The following is a 17590-nucleotide window of genomic DNA, read 5'->3' on the forward strand; positions in this document are numbered from 1 at the left end:
AATAAAAAAACCTTTCTCTTCCTTTCCTGGATGTAGGAGAAAAAGCTCGATCAGCCTCTAGGCTTTGTGTTTGTTGGCTTGCTTCTGTTGGTGGGTGAGACTGAGGAGGGGCGTTGTACGTAGAGCTGAGCGAATTTTCACAGGCAACTTTTTGGGGGCAATAAACACAAAAAAATTTGGCAACAGTCAAACATTTGCAAATACATGTCAATTTTGCCACGTTTTTCATTTTGAATTTTTTAAGTCAAGCTGAAAAATGCCAAATGGACTGTTTCAATATTTTTCTGACCAAAGATTTTTGATAGTTTAGTTGGAAACAACTTTGTTTCAAATTTTCATTAAATTTTATTTTTAAATGTAACAGCTCAAATCAAAATAAAGCATTTCTTTTTTATGGAAACAAAACATTTCAATCAAGCCAAAATGAGACTTATTTTTTGCTGATTTATTTTTGAATTTTCAATTTGCTGAAAATGTTCAAGATTTACATTTTCATTTTGAACTGGAACTTTTTTTTTTAATTGTGAAATTGCCCACAAGCCAAAAATCCCATTTTTCACCCAGTTCTACTGTGAAGACACCTATTTACTTCTATAAAAATTGAATCGTGTCCAAAAGCAAGCTCCCACTGCCAGGGCAGCAAATCTCTTGGCCTTCTACTCTGGTTTTGCAAAGAGATTGTCTGTCCACTTCTCTGGATACCATCAACACATTTAAACACCTCCCACATATTTAAAACTATAAATAGCAACAATAGTCTCTTTTTCAGCCTGCAGGAGAGCTGCATTAAATTGCTTATAGGTCAGGGGAGTGTGAGTGGGCGAAGGGGAACAGTGTACAAATAGACTATCATAAGAAAGCGAAGTCAAAGAAATTAGTTTAGCATTCAGCGTGGAAAGTTTAGAAGAGACATTTGCTATTTTAATAGAAGCATGGAGCAAAGCGCTTTATCTAACCCAGGCACAGCTCAGCCAGAGGTTTCACAGTGCAAGGAGTTGGATCACAGAACAGAGGCTTCAGAAGAGACCAACAGGTATGCTGGGCAATTGGAACTCAGTGGGTAATCACAGCATGTTTAATAAGAGCTCTAAGTTTCTGTTTTAAAATGGTTGTGAAGCTCTCATGCAGTGTTCTTCCTGTTGTCAGTGTTTGCAGTCAGAGACTGCATCATTATTATTTTCAACCCTAGCATTTGCAAATTTCAATCCAGGATGAAGACCACAGATATTTGCAACCAAAAATGACAAAATTCTGCACGTCCCCTCCCCTCCCCCTGAATGAAATCTTAAAGTGCTTTGATTTTGTACCAGTTAGAAAATTGCCATTTTTGTTTAAAGTAGTTTCACACCAAAATGATTGTTCCTGCACATACTGCAAGGGGAGAACAGGGTTTGCTTTTTCACTGACCACTGCTGAACTTGACCTTTTCTGCTCATTTGAGTTCACCCGCAGTCACGCACACATGCACCCTGAATCATCCCATGCTCAGCTGCAAAAGCTTGGCCAGTATGTGTTTGTGCAGTAAGTCTTAACTATCGATTGAGCAGAGCTGCAGAGTTCAGCTCCAAAGCTGGACTTTCCTTACATTTGGGGGTACTTGGATCTGGAGTTTTGGGTCCGATCATTGTGCAGATGGAGCAAGTTCAAGCTGCACAGTTTGGATCCTGTTTCAGTTTTCAAAGAGAGGTTTTCAACAGCAATGACACCCAGTGAAGAGCCAGAGAACTGCTCCTTCCGTTAATATTAGACAGTAGCCCTAGAAGAGAATTACAGACGTGCAGTTACCAATGGCCCCGGGCTCCCTCATCCTTTATCTGACACTGGGGTTCGTTGGCAGGGGGTCAGATCCTTACTCGGTCATTAACTGAATTGCAGGAATATCCTGAACATGCAAAACTGAGCTGGAAATCTCTCCAGAACAGTATTTGGCATTTCTGGTCCTAGGAAGAACTGGGAAACACAGAAGCATCCATGAAACTGAAAAATGTCTTTAGAATGCTACAACCTATTTCCATCTTTCTCTTTTCTTGACACTCTCTAAAATAGAAGTATCTTAAAAAATTGAAGACTGGTTTAAGCAAAATAGCTGGCTAGATTTTTTCCCCCAACCTCTGAAATGGTTTTAGATTCAGTTTAAGTTTTCTGTGGTGAGTTCTTATTTTATCTTGCCCAGTTCATCCTGCCCTAGAAATAATTGCCATCTGGCTGTTTTAGGGTTTTATACTGTCTCCCATCACGGTAGTACTAAGCGCCTTCTACATAAAATCAGTAGCAATAGTGAAGTCTTGAGTGGATTTCATGGAGACACTGGCACGTCACGCTTTTTGGGGTAAAACATCTGCTCGGGGCAGGGTTTTTTGTTTTGATATTTTTAGATTTTATTAATTTCCTCTTTTTTCTGTGAGGGTTCGGGTTTACTGGGTAGAAGGTGGTGTCGGTGGTGTCACTGTTATGTTGGAAAGACTTCTGAGTTATCGGTCATCTTCAATAGCTCTGTGCCATCCAGAGGTGAAAGTGAAGCTCCACAGGATGAACTCACAGATTTGGATGGAACCAAGATGGAACAGCGGGTGAAATATGTGGAAGACAAACTCAGGTAAGTTTGGTGATCTGAAATTATATTCCATTTTAGACCCCTACCCTTGGGGCCAAACAAGTGTTCATGTTCCTAATGGATCTCTGAGGTTCGCACCATTCTTGTCATTTGCCCTCCTTGCCTTTTATTGAGATGCCGGCCCCTTCTTTGGCTAGAGAGACAATGTGCGGTCCTCCTTGTCTCCAGAGGCTCCGTTCTGTGCCTGGGCACTATTGCTTGGTGCTGACTCCTAGAGAGAGGGTGGCTAAGATCATCACAGGTCTCCCACATGGCAGGGCCATGGCCACCCAGTTGAGCAGATATGTTTTTAGCCATATGAGTCTTGTCTGTTTCAGTTTTTTGCTGAAGGGCTGACTAAGAATTTTGGGAGGGGCTTCAGCTTTTGCAGATGTTATTACTTTTATGGATATTTTATTAACTCTAATCCCCTTGCATCATTCTTTGCCTGACGGAAGGGAAATGAATGCTCGATTTGAAGGCGCAGAGAAACGACTAGAGGTTTTGCAAGAACGGCTCAGGTAAGTGGGGAGGGTCAGGCTTCAATGACAGTGAAAAATATTGTGATTCTTTCTCAAGTATCTACCATATTAAAGAAGTCTTGTACATTTCCAACTGGGCTTTCTTCTCGCTTGTGGGTGTTGATACTAAAATATCAACATGCCTAGTGATTGGACTAGCTCCATTTCTCCGGCTTGGCATCGCTCTCCATAGTCAGGTCCCGAGGCTGCCACCAACTTCAGTTTGTCTTGCAATGCAAATCTGACAGTGTGATGTAACCCCACAGCTTTATTATGCTGTGTGATTTTCATCTTGAAATCATGTCATGTTGTGAAACAATATGATGAATTTTAGCTCCATCCCAAATAGTTTTCTGAATAGGTAATACCGCCTTGTGCATCAGCGGGACACAGGATAAACCCACCCTTCCTGATATAGAAAGGGCGGGTGGTAAACTTATACTTGGCAGGACTGTGAGTGCAGCTGCCATGATAGCATACTCTGATCCTAGAGGAAAGGGAGAGTCTTGCATTACTTAGCAGTGACCTCTTAACAGCTATTTAAGGGGTGGCATTGACAAGCTCCTAAAGGAAGGGTGGCAGCTGGGATTATGGTGAGAGTGGAAAGGGGTGAACTGTGGGGGAGAGAAGAGAGGCAGTACCCTAGAGATGCAATTCACAAGCATAAAATGCCAAAATGAATCCTCCGAAAAGACCAAGAATAGTGATGAGCAAATCCAGCAAAGGTTGGTTCCAATAAACACACACAAGTAAGGATCTTCTTTAGTCTTATCTGAATCCCATATAACTGGGCTGGAAATTGGATAAGAACAGGCTTTAGTGTGAGATTTCCTGCAACTTCTGTGCTTGGTCAGGATGATATTACAATGACAGCAGCCTCTCTCCAGGGTATTTTGGAGCTTCCAATTCCAGCTACAAAAAGGAAATACAGAGGCAGCCAGGATAAGGAAAATAGCTAATCAATCTTTTTCAAAGCTGAAAGGTTTTTCTTAGAATTTTGTCAACTCAAGACTTGGTTGATGTAGGACAAAGGTTCAGGTTGTTAACAGAAAGTGATCCATGATACAGAGATTGGAACTAGATCCAATTTCCCCCCAAATTCAGACCAAGTTGGATTCAGAGATTTTGTTCAACCAAGTACAGTAGGCTAGCTGCAAAGGCCGGATCTGGATCTGGATCTGAACTTCTCCAAAGTTCAGTTTTCTGGGTTTTGGTTTATTCCCATCTGCATTTTTTATTCAATGTTGTTTGTCCCATCTCTAGTCAGGAAGCAGCAAGTGAGACTGATTGCTGTGGTTCCAGATCGCAGGAGGCCACCAACAATAGTCAGTGCTTCGCTCAGAAGTGAGTAGTGTGTATTGTTGTTACTATTCTGTGAATTGCCTCTTCATCTAGAACCACTCACCCTCCTCCCATCCAACTAGTACATTTGTCACCTGTGAACTTGTTGGGACTCTACAAACACAACCTTGTGAACAAACTTCATGAAGGTGCATGAAGACAGCAGCACGCATGTCCGTGCTCAGGGAAAAGGTGATTTTTGCGAGTTAGGATCAAGCAATGTTGCTTGTCCATCAAAAGATGTTTATTACCCAAGGTTTTGACGCATTGGACTGAACCAGCTCTTATCAAAGTCAATGGGAATTTTGATATTGACTTCAGTGGCTGCTGGATCAGACCATCGTTTGTAACACACATTACCTTCCTCCTAAGTATAAATATCTGGGCTAGCGAATCCCTGCAGTATCTAAATGAATCCCATCAAGTGCCTTGTGTATTCAACCTGTGAAACAAGAAATCCACAATGTAATAACACTGCATTTGGCGGCAGCAACATCACATCATTGCAAGGCCATAAATACATCTGGGACAATAACTGTACTGCGAGCTGGGCTTGCAGAATAGATGGGTGAGAAGCTGGGACTGTCTTATAACTTCTGGAATGGGAGTGTCCTGTGCATCATTGGCTGGTTGGTGATATTTATTTTGTCCATGAAACTGTTTCATGGAGCTTTCCAGAATGCTCAGCGCAGAAAAGTTTCATCAGAAGGAGGAAGAATGTGAAACGCTGAAGGAAGGAAAAAGAGGCTTAGAGCAAAAGTAGGGGATTTGTAAATATTTCCTCCAGAGCTTATCTTTCTACAAAGAGCCTGATCCTTCTCCCAACGCTGTAACCCCTCTATGCCACCTTGGCAGCCCAAGTGTCCCCTCCCCAGATTCTCAGCCTCCATGAGGTATGTGTACTACTAGCTACAGTGAGATGGGCGACTATGGCAGCTCCGTGTCTGTCCCAGTACCCAAGTGCTGATGAAAGAGGCAAGCTCTCAAGACAAAATCCAAGTGCTGTTTAGATCATGCTAGCTGCCACTTGTGGAATATCACTGTGAGAGTGATACTTTTCCAGACAGAATCTGGCACACCCGGATGCTCCCTGGTCAGGCAGATATCAGTTTAGGGTTGGGAAGTACAGAGTGGAGGCTGTATCTTGTGAATTATATGGCAATTCATAAAGTATTTCCAGATTATTATTAGTTATCCTTTATGAATATCTCTTTATTCTTGATGTTTCTCCTTTGTATCTGGCTCTTCCATTTTAAAATGAACTTTTTAACTCCGCTTTTAGCCCTGGATTGGAGCCTGTCTTGGCCAATGCAATGAGAAGCCATAAATTCTCTGAGAACCTGAATGACCCTTGTCAAGAAGCAGATGTGCTGGAAATGTACAACAGGCTCAGGACACATGAATGGGAGAAAGCCAGATGTGCTGCAAGTGGCTCTGCCTTCCCAATGACATATGAAGAAGGTAGCATCATCATTAAGGTTTGTTCCTATTCATATCCTAGAACTCAAATGTATAAAGTCTTGAAAAAATAATAGCACTGTACAAGCCAGTCTAATGACCTGGCGTTTAGTACTTGCATGATCAAGCAGGAAACTAGACGTGTCCTAAGCACCTCTTGATGCCAACTGACAGAGGGCATAGGGGTATGGGGATCCCCTAGGTTCATCAAAAGAATGCCATGTATGGTCTCTAATGAAAGCTTGTGTCACACATGACATCATAATCATTGTAAAAGGAATGTATAGAATTAAGTGTATCTGCTGAAAATTAGGCTCTGTAGGACTGGTGGTTGAAGGCAGGTCACTGAAATGTAGCACACCATGAGACAAACTGTCCAGACAGGAGGAGAGAGATACTTCTCTCTCTGGTGGGCCATTGTGTGCCTTACAATAAAATTCTATTCCCATACTGAGTCAAATGTTCATTAAGAGTTTCCAGAAACTTCAGAAGGAAATTAACTGTAAGAGATAAACAGCCGAGGGAGCCCTGTTTTCAGGTGAAGTTCAAAGGTCTGGCCTGGTATATCTGGGGGGTGCAGAGAGATGCTCTGGCATCCTTCAGTCTGTGAAGACAAGTTTCCAGCTGGATTGATCTTATGAAAGGGGGATCTCAGCCATCCTGGTTGAAAATGCTGGGGAAAAGACTGGGAGTAAGCTCTCCTGTAAGAGACAGGGGAATACTTTGTGAGTTTAGTTTAGCTGTAACAAGCATGTTATGGTTTATATGTAACTATTTGTTTCCAGTATTGTTACTTACTATCATTTGAATCTCTGTATTTTGATTAAAAAAAAACGTATTCTTGTTTCACTATCCATGTATCTAAGTGCTGTGTGTTAAGCGGAGTGGTGATCCTGAGTTGACTCTAGTAAGCTGGTGTGTCCTGGGAGCAGAGAATCTGAGCGTTCTAAGAGTGTTAAATGAATTAGAGGCTGGATGTTCCAGGGGGATGCACGGAGGACTCAGAAGTTGCTGGGTGCCTCTTGCTAACCTGTACAGAGAAGCGAGGCCTGCAGAGGCCTGGAAAGCAGGGCTTGTGTTGCCAGAGTCTGGGGGAGTCGGGTAGCTGGCACACAGCAGGTAGAGGAAAGACTTCCTCATGCTAAGGGCAGGTGGTAGCGAGGTGCCTCACAACCCTGGGTAACCCTGGGAAGTGTCACAAAAGGGTCAGCTACTATGTTGTTAACTCTTAGTTTCCAGCCCAGCATGGCCTATGGAATGCCATGGAGACCAACCTAATGGTGCTGCACAGTCCTGGCATTCAGAAGAGCAGGTTCAATTCCTTGTTGCCATTTCTCACTCCAAGTAGGCATCATCTGAGAGTGTTGCAGCATTTTGTTTGGCTTCCTTCTGATTCCTTGTGCTGTGCCACATAGGAGATCTAGTTTTGATTTCTAATTGTTGCTTCAAGACTGAGTGTATTGGGGAAAAAATCACCACTGTACATTAAGAGGACAGCACAGGTGCATAGAAATGGAGTGACTGCTGTCAGAAATGTCTGCACCAATTGTGCAGTGGGAGGTACCCACACTGGCACTCACTTAATTGATTAACCTCTAGCTATTACTGAGGTAACTTCAATCCCTGACAGCTACCTGAAGCATTTTTGCACATGGATTCAAGGTGCATTTCTACTGATTGAGGGATGTTACGGTCGAATGACCTTTCTACTGAAGATGAGATTTAAGTCTTGTACGTACTGCACCGTGACTCTTGATCCTCATCAATATTTACAGTGCTCTGTTGTTATCTTTGCACCGCAGGCTGTGTTTTCCATATGTGAAGAAGAGCTGTCACAAAGACTGGAGCGAATTTTTGAACTCCTTGAGATTCCAGTTTCGAAGAAATCCACAAGCCTCTTTGACAACAAACAGGTATTTAACATCATAGCGCAGTAGGACTTGGGTAGCAGCGGGAAGCTGGGTAACCTGCTTAGATCTGCCACCTCTTACAGCCTTATTCACACAAGGGAAATATCTCAAATGTCCCACAGTTGCTAAACCTGGTTCAGCACCAACTGTGTGAGTGATGCTGGAAGCAGGGCCGGCTCTAGGTTTTTTGCTGCCCCAAGCAAAAAAAATTTTGGCTGCCCCCCACCCAGGCCCTGGCTCTCTCCCCCCCACCAGTGCCCCCCCCCCACTCGCACCCCTGCCGCCCCAGGCCCCGCACGGCAGCACCCTGCCCTCTATTGCCCCACTGCTGCTTCTGGCTGCCCTGCTGCAGTCCCTGGGCAGCTTGGGCCACTTTGCCAAGCCCTGGCTGCGGCGCTGGAGGGCGGCCACCCTGCGGCACCTGCAGGCGGCGCCGTGCGCCCCGCGGGCGGCCCCCAGCCCGAGTGTCCCCCACTCGGAGCCTGCCTGGCCCAGCCATAAGGTGCAGGTGCGGCTCCCCAACACGAACCACAGTGGCCCCAGCGCACGGCACGCTGCTGCTGCCAGGGCCGGCTCCAGGCTTTTGCCGCTGGAAGCAGCAACAACAACAAACAACAACAACAGCAAAAGATAGCCAGAATACCCCCCTTGAAAATGTGCCGTCCCAAGCACGTGCTTCGTTTGCTGGTGCCTAGAGCCGGCCCTGGCTGGAAGCCCTAACATAGACAGGCGCTACAATGGAAATAACCTGAGCTAAATTGTGAGCTATGCAGGACAGGCAGAGTAGAGGGGAGAACTGAGATTCCTTTATATTTGTAATTGGTGTGACAGGAGAGTGGCTGAGTCATATGTAGTGTGGTAGGTCACATGACTGAGATACACTGATCCTGTCATGAACTGTCCGGAATGCACTTACAAGAGTTAGAAACCTCCTTCCAACCCCATGTCCCAGTCTGGACATTTGCCCAAACCCTGGGAGATGGAAGTTTCCAAATCACTGTTGGGCCAATAACCAGGAATTGGATTATTCCCATTTCATATCGGCTAAGTCAGGCTATTTTGTTCTTTGTTTGGTTTGTAGCTGCCCCCTGGGCTGGCAAGAGAGATAAAGTATCACCTTAAAAATCTCTATTTTAACTATGGAGAAGACTTTTACCAAGCCAAGAGTAGGGTGAGTAAATACCAAGCCTGGGAAAGGGTTCCATTTCCAAACATGTCTGTGAAACTCATGGTATTAAAAGATACACCACTGAGTTCTGTGCTTTATCGTCCACTTCTACCATAGGGGTGGGATTTGCCAAACCCCAAGAATTTTCCTGTCCAGCCCCTCCCTTTTACTCCTCTTTCCGCCCCCCTCAAAGGGCAGGTCTACACATAAAACACTGCAGCGGTGCAACTGTAGTGCTTCAGTGAAGATGCTACTACGCTGACAGAAGAAATCCACCTCTACGAGAGGCAGTAGCTATGTTGATGGGAGTAGCCCTCCTGTTGACCTAGTGCTGACTACCCGGGGGGCTAGGTTGGTATAACTACATTGCCCAGGGGTGTGGATTTTTCACACCCCCTCAGGGATGTAGTTAAAATGCTAAAGTAAGTTTGTAGTGTAGCTGCACATCGTAGTAATGTTTCTGGCTGAGGTGCTCTAGATGCTCCTCCCTTCGCACCCTGTTGATGCCACACCTTCCATCGGCCAGAAGGGGCTCTAGAGAATGTGCATCTGGCTTCTATGCTGGGCCATGAGAGCTGGGCATACATTACATTGTGCTTTGTGAAACTGGGACAACAGTAAGGGGGTGGAACCCTGATTTTAATACCTATATTCCAGTTCTATAAAACCAGACTTTGTCCGGTTTCTTGTGGTAAATGTCTATCAGGGCTGCAATGGAGCTGTGTGGTCAGCCTGCAGTTTGAACCTTTCAAAAATCTCTGGTTTCTCTGGTCTCCTGAAAGGCTTTGTTTCGATATGTGGGAGAAAAGGCAGCCCAGGAATTTTGTCAGGCCTCTGGCACACTGAGTCCCGTAACCTAGAACTTCTCCTGATGGGGAGATCAGACTAAATAAAAGATCCCTGGATGTGTCTCCCTCACCACTAGCAGTTCTGGCTTATGAATTCCATTACTGATGTTAGTTACTCCATATTTATAAGCTGCAAACTGAGTCAAAGGATGGTGGTAGAATCTGCTTAACAATTAGCGTAACAACATTGCAAAACCCCTACGATACTCACTGTCCTCACTTTATTTTCAGCCTTCACTTTCTCCTGATCTACAGAAGTTTCAGCCACTTGTACATTTCACAGCAGAGTGCTACAAAATTTACTGTTTGTTGCTTCTTCAGAATCCGCCCATTAAAGCTGTGTGGCCCACAGAGGAAAGAATCCCAATCTCTTGCATACAGCATGTGGACAATAAAAACGTGGGGGATGGGATGCCATTAAACTTTCTGTGGCCCGTGCTGGCATGTGGGAGACTAGTATATAAGAAAGCTGTAATCTATGATTAAAAGGAATGGCTGTTTGGAATTCAATTATACCTCTGTGTTATAAAACAATAAAAAAAAAAATAGTGAAACGGCAGCCTTCCAGTTTGTGTCTTTTTTTTATTCAGGAAATGCCCAGGTTTTAGCTCTTGTAGCATATACTCTGGAAGGGGATGTGACACAGAGACCACTGGTGCCTGCTGGCAAAAGGTTCACTGCTTCATAGCAGCAAATCCTAACAGGCTTGACAAGCTTACTATACCTTGCACACCGCTTTCATAATAGTTATCCATAAAGAATGCCATGAGAGGTCTCAAATTAAAACCAGGATCGCACTGGTCATTAATAGGGTTGTGAAATGTATGTACAGATATTATGTGAGGGGTTATGTGCCTGTACTGGAAATATGTTTAGATTCGGTATCAAGGTATGAGTCACCAACCAAAGAGAGAAGCAATTTTTCTTCCAGACAGGAGATAATATGTGTCTCTCTCTGCCAAAATGTAAATTAAGATTGTAAACTAACACAATGTAATCCCCATCTACACAGGAAGTCAACAGAGCCATGTGAAGTCAATATAGAAGAGCACACTGGAAAAAACAAGTGATGGGGGAGTGATACTGCCCCTGACTAGAGACAATGAACTTTGGGAGATATAGGGAGAAGACAAAAAGACACCCTTTTATCCTGCACCTAGGAAGTAAATGAAGAGTGGTTTACATTTGTGAAAGCAGGATCTCAACCAACCTTGGCTGAAACACTGCAGAAAAGGCTTTGGGTAAAATAAACTTCTTTAGAAAGGGGTTTGGCTTGTGAAGTTAAGTTGAGTCTCTAGAAAGCATGTATTAATTTTCTTGTATATGTAACCATTCTGTTTCCATTAGCCTTACTCACTAATCATTTGAATCCTTGAATCTCTGTTCTTTGTTAATATGCTTAGTCTTGTTTTTACTATAAATATATCTAAGTGCTGTGGTGTTAAGCAAAGCAGTAATCCTGAGATAAATCATTCAAGTTAGTATGTGCACTGTCCTTTTGAGGACAGCAGCCCTGGTATTTCTGTGAGTGTTCAGTGGATAAGGTGCTGCACACTGCAGGGGAATGCCTCAAAAGGGCTTGGGAACTGGGGTGCACCGATTGCTAACCTTCAAGATTTGGGTGGCTAAAAGGCTATTGGTATTAAGGAGCTGACACCCAGCAAAGCACAAGCAAGTTTCCCTCTCACTGGAGGCGGGGGATGGGGGAATAACATGGTGACTCACAGTCCTAGGCTTTTGCAACAGATCAGCCCTTTCAGTTACACAAACGCTACACACAGTAGGAGGCCTGGTTCTTTTATTTGGTAGCATCATCTGCATAGAAGACATTGGATTGCTTGTTCCTGGTTAAGACCACTGGGACTAAAATGTTGCATTCCTGCCCTTCCATCAATAACTACAAATGAATGGCCCTGATCCAGCAATCCTTTCTCAGGCAAAACTTTTATTGACCTCAGTAGTAGTTTCGCCCAACTATGTACAGCAGGACTGGGCCCCAGATCATTTAAGCACCGGACTTGCAATGAATGGTAATGATAAAGGGCCTGAAAAAATCATCTATCTGCTCCAATCAGACAATGAAGTCAGAGAGTCCTCTTCCCCTTCCTCCCCTCCCCCCAAATGCTCTTCCTCCTATGCAGGCTTCTCAGCATGTGCTAATAAGCTTGGAGATCTGGCTTGGGAAGACAGCTTATGAAATCCAATGCAAGGGATTAGATCAAAGTGACCAGTCTCACTTGTTTGTCTTGTTACTGAAGGACTGGCAAACGATCGGATTCCCTCTTAATATTCCTCAGTGGGTGCTCAGCTTCTCTGCACGCTCTCCGGGGGAAATTCTTCAACATCCACTTCCAGGAACTGAAATACACCATCCAGCTCCTTGTCAAAATGCTTGCTAGTAGACATGCAGCTTACAGAAGATACAATCCAGATCTGAATGGGCAAGGAAACAGTGGGATGGGAAAGACCCAAGATTTAAATCTGGATGGGGATAGGCATGGACAAACTGACCTGCAAACCACTATAACAAACACCATGTCTACTGCGGTGCCTGGAAGGTGGTGAGAACAGATGACTATTATGGTTTGGTTGCTCATTTCTATTCACCCTGTCACACCTTTCTGCTCCTGGAATGCCAAACATGAACACAATATTATCCACTCAAACTGACCTATTCACTTCTGCATCTAACTTTGGACTCCCCAAGATACCAATCTTCAAACAAATTATCTAGCATCTCATCTTAGAATTATAAAACAGGACAAGAGTACAATTTCCAAGCCAACATAATGTACTATTTAATATGGTGTAACATGCCTTGGTTAATAAAACATAAAATGAAAATAAAGAGGCTGAAGGTTAATCCAAGTTACATTGTTCATTTCTATTCAATCAGTCAAAATAATAACACAGTGACTATTCGTATTTATAAAGCACCTCTCTCCCAAAGTGCTACGCATTTTAGTGTCATTTAAAAATAGTCAGGGAGGGGCTAAAACAAATCTCAAGGAGGAGTGACTTCCAGATCACCCAAGTGAGGACCCAAATGCCCACCACCTGGTCTGTAGTGGAGAGATCCCTGAAAAGCTGGTGACTTCAGAATATAAATATATCCCAGAGAAGAAGGCTCCAGATTGAGATCTTGAATCTGGCCAGGTTCTGTACCACTAAGAACCCAGATCCCCAGCTGTTGTCAATTGTTGCAGCTCCACTGATGTAATGGAGCAACAATGATTTACACCAGCTAGTGAGCTGACCTAAAATCTTTAAAAAACTATCCGGGCCAAATTAAAGTCCAGGTCCTGCTTTGCAGCCAGTCAGTGTAAAGAATGCAGGGTGTGCCTAACATGATCAGAGCTGCCAACAGCCCTGATCAACAGAAAGGGAAATGGGTAATACTCAGAAAGACAAGAGATCCAGATAAATACATTGGCATCTAAATGCTACTCCAAACCTCTGCCTGTGCTAAAATGAGCTGGAAAACTCGGGAGAACTGATTTTATCATGTGACTTCCAGTACTTCTGGCTTCTGAGTGGTGAGAAATACCAGCAAGAACATCTTTGTTCATGGTATCTTTGTTCATGGCTTTCCATTTTGGTCCTGCCTGGAAGTTCCAGGTGGAAAGAGAATAAGTCCGCCAAACTTTTTCTAAATCTCAACATGGTTCTTGTTTTGGTCCAAGTAGGTGCCTATTATATCTGAACTCGTCCATCCATTCCTAGTACAGGTTTGCAAAAATGTCTATATTGATGACCAGACATAACAGAGATACTGGCTCAGATATCAGGCTGCAGCCATAGTGAGATTGGCATAGCCCACAATATGGAGTAGGGGACAAAGGTGACTTAATGCCATTTTACACACCCTGGATTCTGGGGCTGCCAGGAGCCAGTTCAGTCCCCAGCATAAGCAAGAGCAGCTCCAAAGGCTGCCCTAACTTATGTCCTGGCAGCAGCTATCCCCAAGGAACATTCAGAAGCTCAACATAACATAAGAATATAAGAATGTCTATACTGGGTGAGACCAAAGGTCTATCTAGCGCAGTATCCTATCTTCTGACAGTGGCCAACGCCAGGTGCCCCAGAGGGAATAAACAGAACGGGTAATCATCAAGGGATCCATCCCCTGTTGCCCATTCCCAGCTTCTGGCAAACAGAGGCTAGGAACACTAGCCCTGCCCATCCTGGCTAATAGCCATTGATGGACCTTATCCTCCGTGAACTTATCTAGTTCTTTTTTGAACCCTGTTCTAGTCTTGGCCTTTACAACATCCTCTGGCAAAGAGTTCCACAGGTTGACTGTGCGTTGTGTGAAAAAATACTTCCTTTTGTTTGTTTTAAACCTGCTGCCTATTAATTTCATTTGGTGACCCTTAGTTCTTGTGTTATGAGAAGGAATAAATAACACTTCCTTATTTACTTTCTCCACACCAGCCATGAGTTCTCCACCCATAGCCACTCCCTCTCCCCACGTGCCTCTTCCCTCCCCTTGGCACAATACTAAACTTGGGGTTGCAAACGGGAAGCAGTAAAGGCCCATTCTGCAGGCCTTATGTCACTAGTGAACCCTTCTTACATTGGGTTGGTGGAAGCAGATTCCCCAGTGTGAAAATCTGGTTGGTTTTCATCCTCTTTGTTCTGCAGGAGCAGTGTAAAGGAGCCACACAGCCAGAGCCGGCTCCAGGGTTTTGGCCACCCCAAGCAGCCAAAAAAAAAAAGCCGCGATCGCGATCTGCAGCGGCAATTCAGCAGAAGGTCCTTCGCTCTGAGCGGGAGTGAGGGACCATCCGCAGAATTGCCGCCGAATAGCTGGACCTGCCGCCCCTCTCCGGAGTGGCCGCCCCAAGCACCTGCTTGCCAAGCTGGTGCCTGGAGCCGGCCCTGCACATAGCAGCCCAGAATCAGAGCCCAAGTGTGCCTTGCTACTGTGCACGGGACTCATTACCTTTTCAGCAGATGCCACACCTTCAGAGAATTCTGTTTTATACTTTGACAGACCAAGAAACAACATCTCTGTCATCTCATGTCTCTTTTGTAGTCCTTTGATCATAACATTAATCTCCTTCCAGAATGTTTTCACTTTCAAAATCACCATCTGGATTCTGGTTAAATGCTTGGGTACCTCTTTCAAGTGCTTATTTTCCCCTGGGGTAGCCAGTGAACAATATTCGAACATAAGCCATTTCAGCAAACAATGAATTGCATAAATGTCTCTCTCTTATGGAAAGAAAAATTTATTGAATTGCTAATTAAAGATACTCTATCTATACATCTTTTATAGGAGAGATCTCATTCTCTATTGCAATTTTTAGGTTTTTCAAAGTAATTTTCTATTAAACTTTATGGGTTTCCATCCTTATTAAATTCTTTCGGACTTTTCCATACGGTACTAAAACTAAATAAGTTCTTACCTATATGGTGACCCAGCCTGCTTTGCAGGAAAGCAGAAAAGAGAACATTTTGCACCTTTATGAAAAAGAAAAAGAAACAAAGCTGCAAACCAGAGAAGTTGTACTAAATGTTAGAGACACAGGCAGTTAATTTAGGATAGGCAAATCTCATTGCTTCAAACTTCTTTTAAACTGCATTACAAATAGATGTGTTTCTATTATGTTAGATATCAAAGACCAAGTGTCTTCTTTAACTTTAACCCTTCTCCTGCAATGCTGGAAATGCTGGGCTAGAACTTGCCAGCCAGAAAGTGAGACTAACTAGAAAGAAATGTGAGAAAGTGATAAATAGCTGGGCCTGAGCAAAAGGAACAAATGGGCAGGGAACATGTCTGACTGAGGCATGTGTTGTAGGTATGGCACTTGTATCAGACAAGACTTGGTTTTTGTGAACTGCACTTGGTTATTCTAGGACTTGGCAGCTGCAGCCACCATTTTGAAAGCCTTGTATGGAAGTGTTCATTCTCATAGAGACTTGACTTCACCCTGCGCAATCTCCCTAGCACAGATGTGTTGTAAAAAGTAGGGTGACCAGACAGCAAGTGTGAAAAAACGGGACGAGGGTGGGGGGTAATAGGAGACTATATAAGAAAAAGACCCAAAAATTGGGACTGTCCCTATAAAATCGGGACATCTGGTCACCCTATGTAAAAAGTGACGTACCCCAGTATAGATTACCCTGGTGGCAATACCAGTAGCTACATCTGTGTAGCTACTGCAGTGCCAAACACGTTTGTGTAGCCAGGCCTTGAGCTCCATGGTGTTACTCCTGGGGGAATTCTGCGCCACAATATTTGAAAATTCTGCATATTTTATTTGTCAAAATAACACAATATAATCATGCCAGTTTCAATTATTTTGGTAATTTATTTCAAAATATCTGTCAGCAAGTATGTCTGTAACAATACAGAGCAATAAAGAAAAAAAGATTCTGGTATTTATTTTTTTTTGACAAATAGCTTCCTTTCTAGGCATGTTAATGCAGAACTTTGAGTAATTCATTTAAATTAAAATACAGAACTATATTTCCTGCACCTATCAGAGCTAGTGCAAAGGCTTGGGGGAGTCAGGGGTAATGGAGGAGCTGAGGGAGGGGAAAGGAGCCTAGGAGTGAACTTGGAGGGTGTTGGGTGGGAGAAGGTTTTTTGGTGGGGAATGGGATTGTTAGGGAGTTGGGAAGCCTACCCCATGCAGACCCTGGTTGACCCCAAGCCTCTCCCATTCAGTCAGGCGCATCTGCCCCTGTCCCCGCACTCCCCATCACTATGGGTCTCTGCAGCCCTCCTCTGCCGTCTCCAGGGTCAGCGTTGTCACCCCACTAGCCCCTGAGCCCATGCCCCAGACTGTCCCACTCCCCAGCCATTCTGAACCCCAGTTTGTGACACCCCCCCAGCAGCCCTGTGTGGCCCACTCTGTCCAAACCTGGCTCTGCGGGCAGGGTGCTGTGATGAACTTCTACTCCTGGGGGAATTCTGCAGAACTGGGCATAGAATTTTTTTTTCCACACAGAAAATACATTCTGCCTCAGAAGTGCTGCAGTTCCGCATTTTTCCCACCAGAGGCCGCTGTGGCACCAGAACAGCTGGGTGCATTGATGCAGCCGGCTGTTCTGGTGCCATAGCGGCCTCTGGTGGGAAAAAGGTGGAAATGCAGCATTTCTTGGACAAAATGTATTTTAGGTGGGAAAATACAAAATTATTCGGGACAGAAGAATTCTGTGCGTCTGCAGATGCGCAGAATTGCCCCAGGAGTAATGGTGTGCAGGTGAAGTGCACCTACTTCTACACCTTTTCAGGGGCTGCAGCAAACCCCAGCCTGCATGGCCAAAGGGTGCAGAGGAGGGAATGGGGCCATGACACTGCTTCAGCCCTTCTTTCTGTGGATCCCTGAGGAATATAGAGGGAACGTTCCTCCATTCGCAGGGACTACAGTTGTGCCAGACCCTTAAATATGCTCCTTCTGACCGCCCCCCCCCCCCACTCATGTAAGGGCCGGAAACAATCTGACCCTAATGCATTTTAACTAGCCATGGTGACGGGGGAAGAGAAGATGATTTAAGGGCAAAGAGACAAAGCAAGGGGTGGAGATGCAATAAGGGACCAGGCTCCTTGAGCCCCGTGTTCTTTTCTTGTCTGTCCTTTCTTCCTGCCTTTCTCCTGTACTTGCTTTCATGCTCTGTTTGGAGATGTCAGTCTGTTTCTCAAGGGCAGAGAAGTTGAAATACAAATGTGGCTTCTGGTGAAGCAAATATTGAGCAAGCACTTAAATAAGCAGCCAAAGGAGCAGTGATGGGACTATTCA

At 44.4% G+C, this 17590-nt stretch overlaps 1 protein-coding gene across 4 annotated transcripts; it reads left to right on the forward strand.

Moving 5' to 3' along the window:
- The first annotated feature begins 775 nt into the window (after positions 1-775).
- LOC112060284 (uncharacterized) lies at positions 776-12702 on the forward strand. Of its 4 annotated transcripts, none has more exons than XM_024109843.3 (8): positions 776-1033; positions 2492-2596; positions 3052-3114; positions 4378-4458; positions 5738-5933; positions 7716-7826; positions 8905-8994; positions 10071-10398. In XM_024109843.3, the coding sequence occupies exons 1-8, from the start codon at positions 933-935 to the stop codon at positions 10323-10325; spliced, it is 1002 nt and encodes a 333-aa protein (XP_023965611.2). In that variant the 5' UTR covers positions 776-932; the 3' UTR covers positions 10326-10398. The 4 variants fall into 4 exon arrangements, with proteins under 4 accessions (XP_023965611.2, XP_023965612.2, XP_023965613.2 ...); XM_024109845.3 differs by lacking the exon at positions 10071-10398 and adding an exon at positions 10852-12702 and having other exon boundaries at positions 786-1033; XM_024109844.3 differs by lacking the exon at positions 8905-8994 and having other exon boundaries at positions 780-1033.
- The last annotated feature ends 4888 nt before the right edge of the window (positions 12703-17590 follow it).

Source organism: Chrysemys picta, chromosome 1, assembly GCF_011386835.1.
Source record: "Chrysemys picta bellii isolate R12L10 chromosome 1, ASM1138683v2, whole genome shotgun sequence".
Lineage (NCBI taxonomy): Eukaryota > Metazoa > Chordata > Testudines > Emydidae > Chrysemys > Chrysemys picta.

What these genes read in the sequence shown, in the direction of transcription:
- LOC112060284 (XM_024109843.3), top strand. Translation starts at nt 933, where the DNA reads ATGGAGCAAAGCGCTTTATCTAACCCAGGCACAGCTCAGCCAGAGGTT. An exon ending in GTTTTGCAAGAACGGCTCAG is followed by an intron (nt 3,115 to 4,377) that starts GTAAGTGGGGAG and finishes TCCCATCTCTAG; the next exon opens with TCAGGAAGCAGCAAGTGAGA. An exon ending in AGTCAGTGCTTCGCTCAGAA is followed by an intron (nt 4,459 to 5,737) that starts GTGAGTAGTGTG and finishes CTCCGCTTTTAG; the next exon opens with CCCTGGATTGGAGCCTGTCT.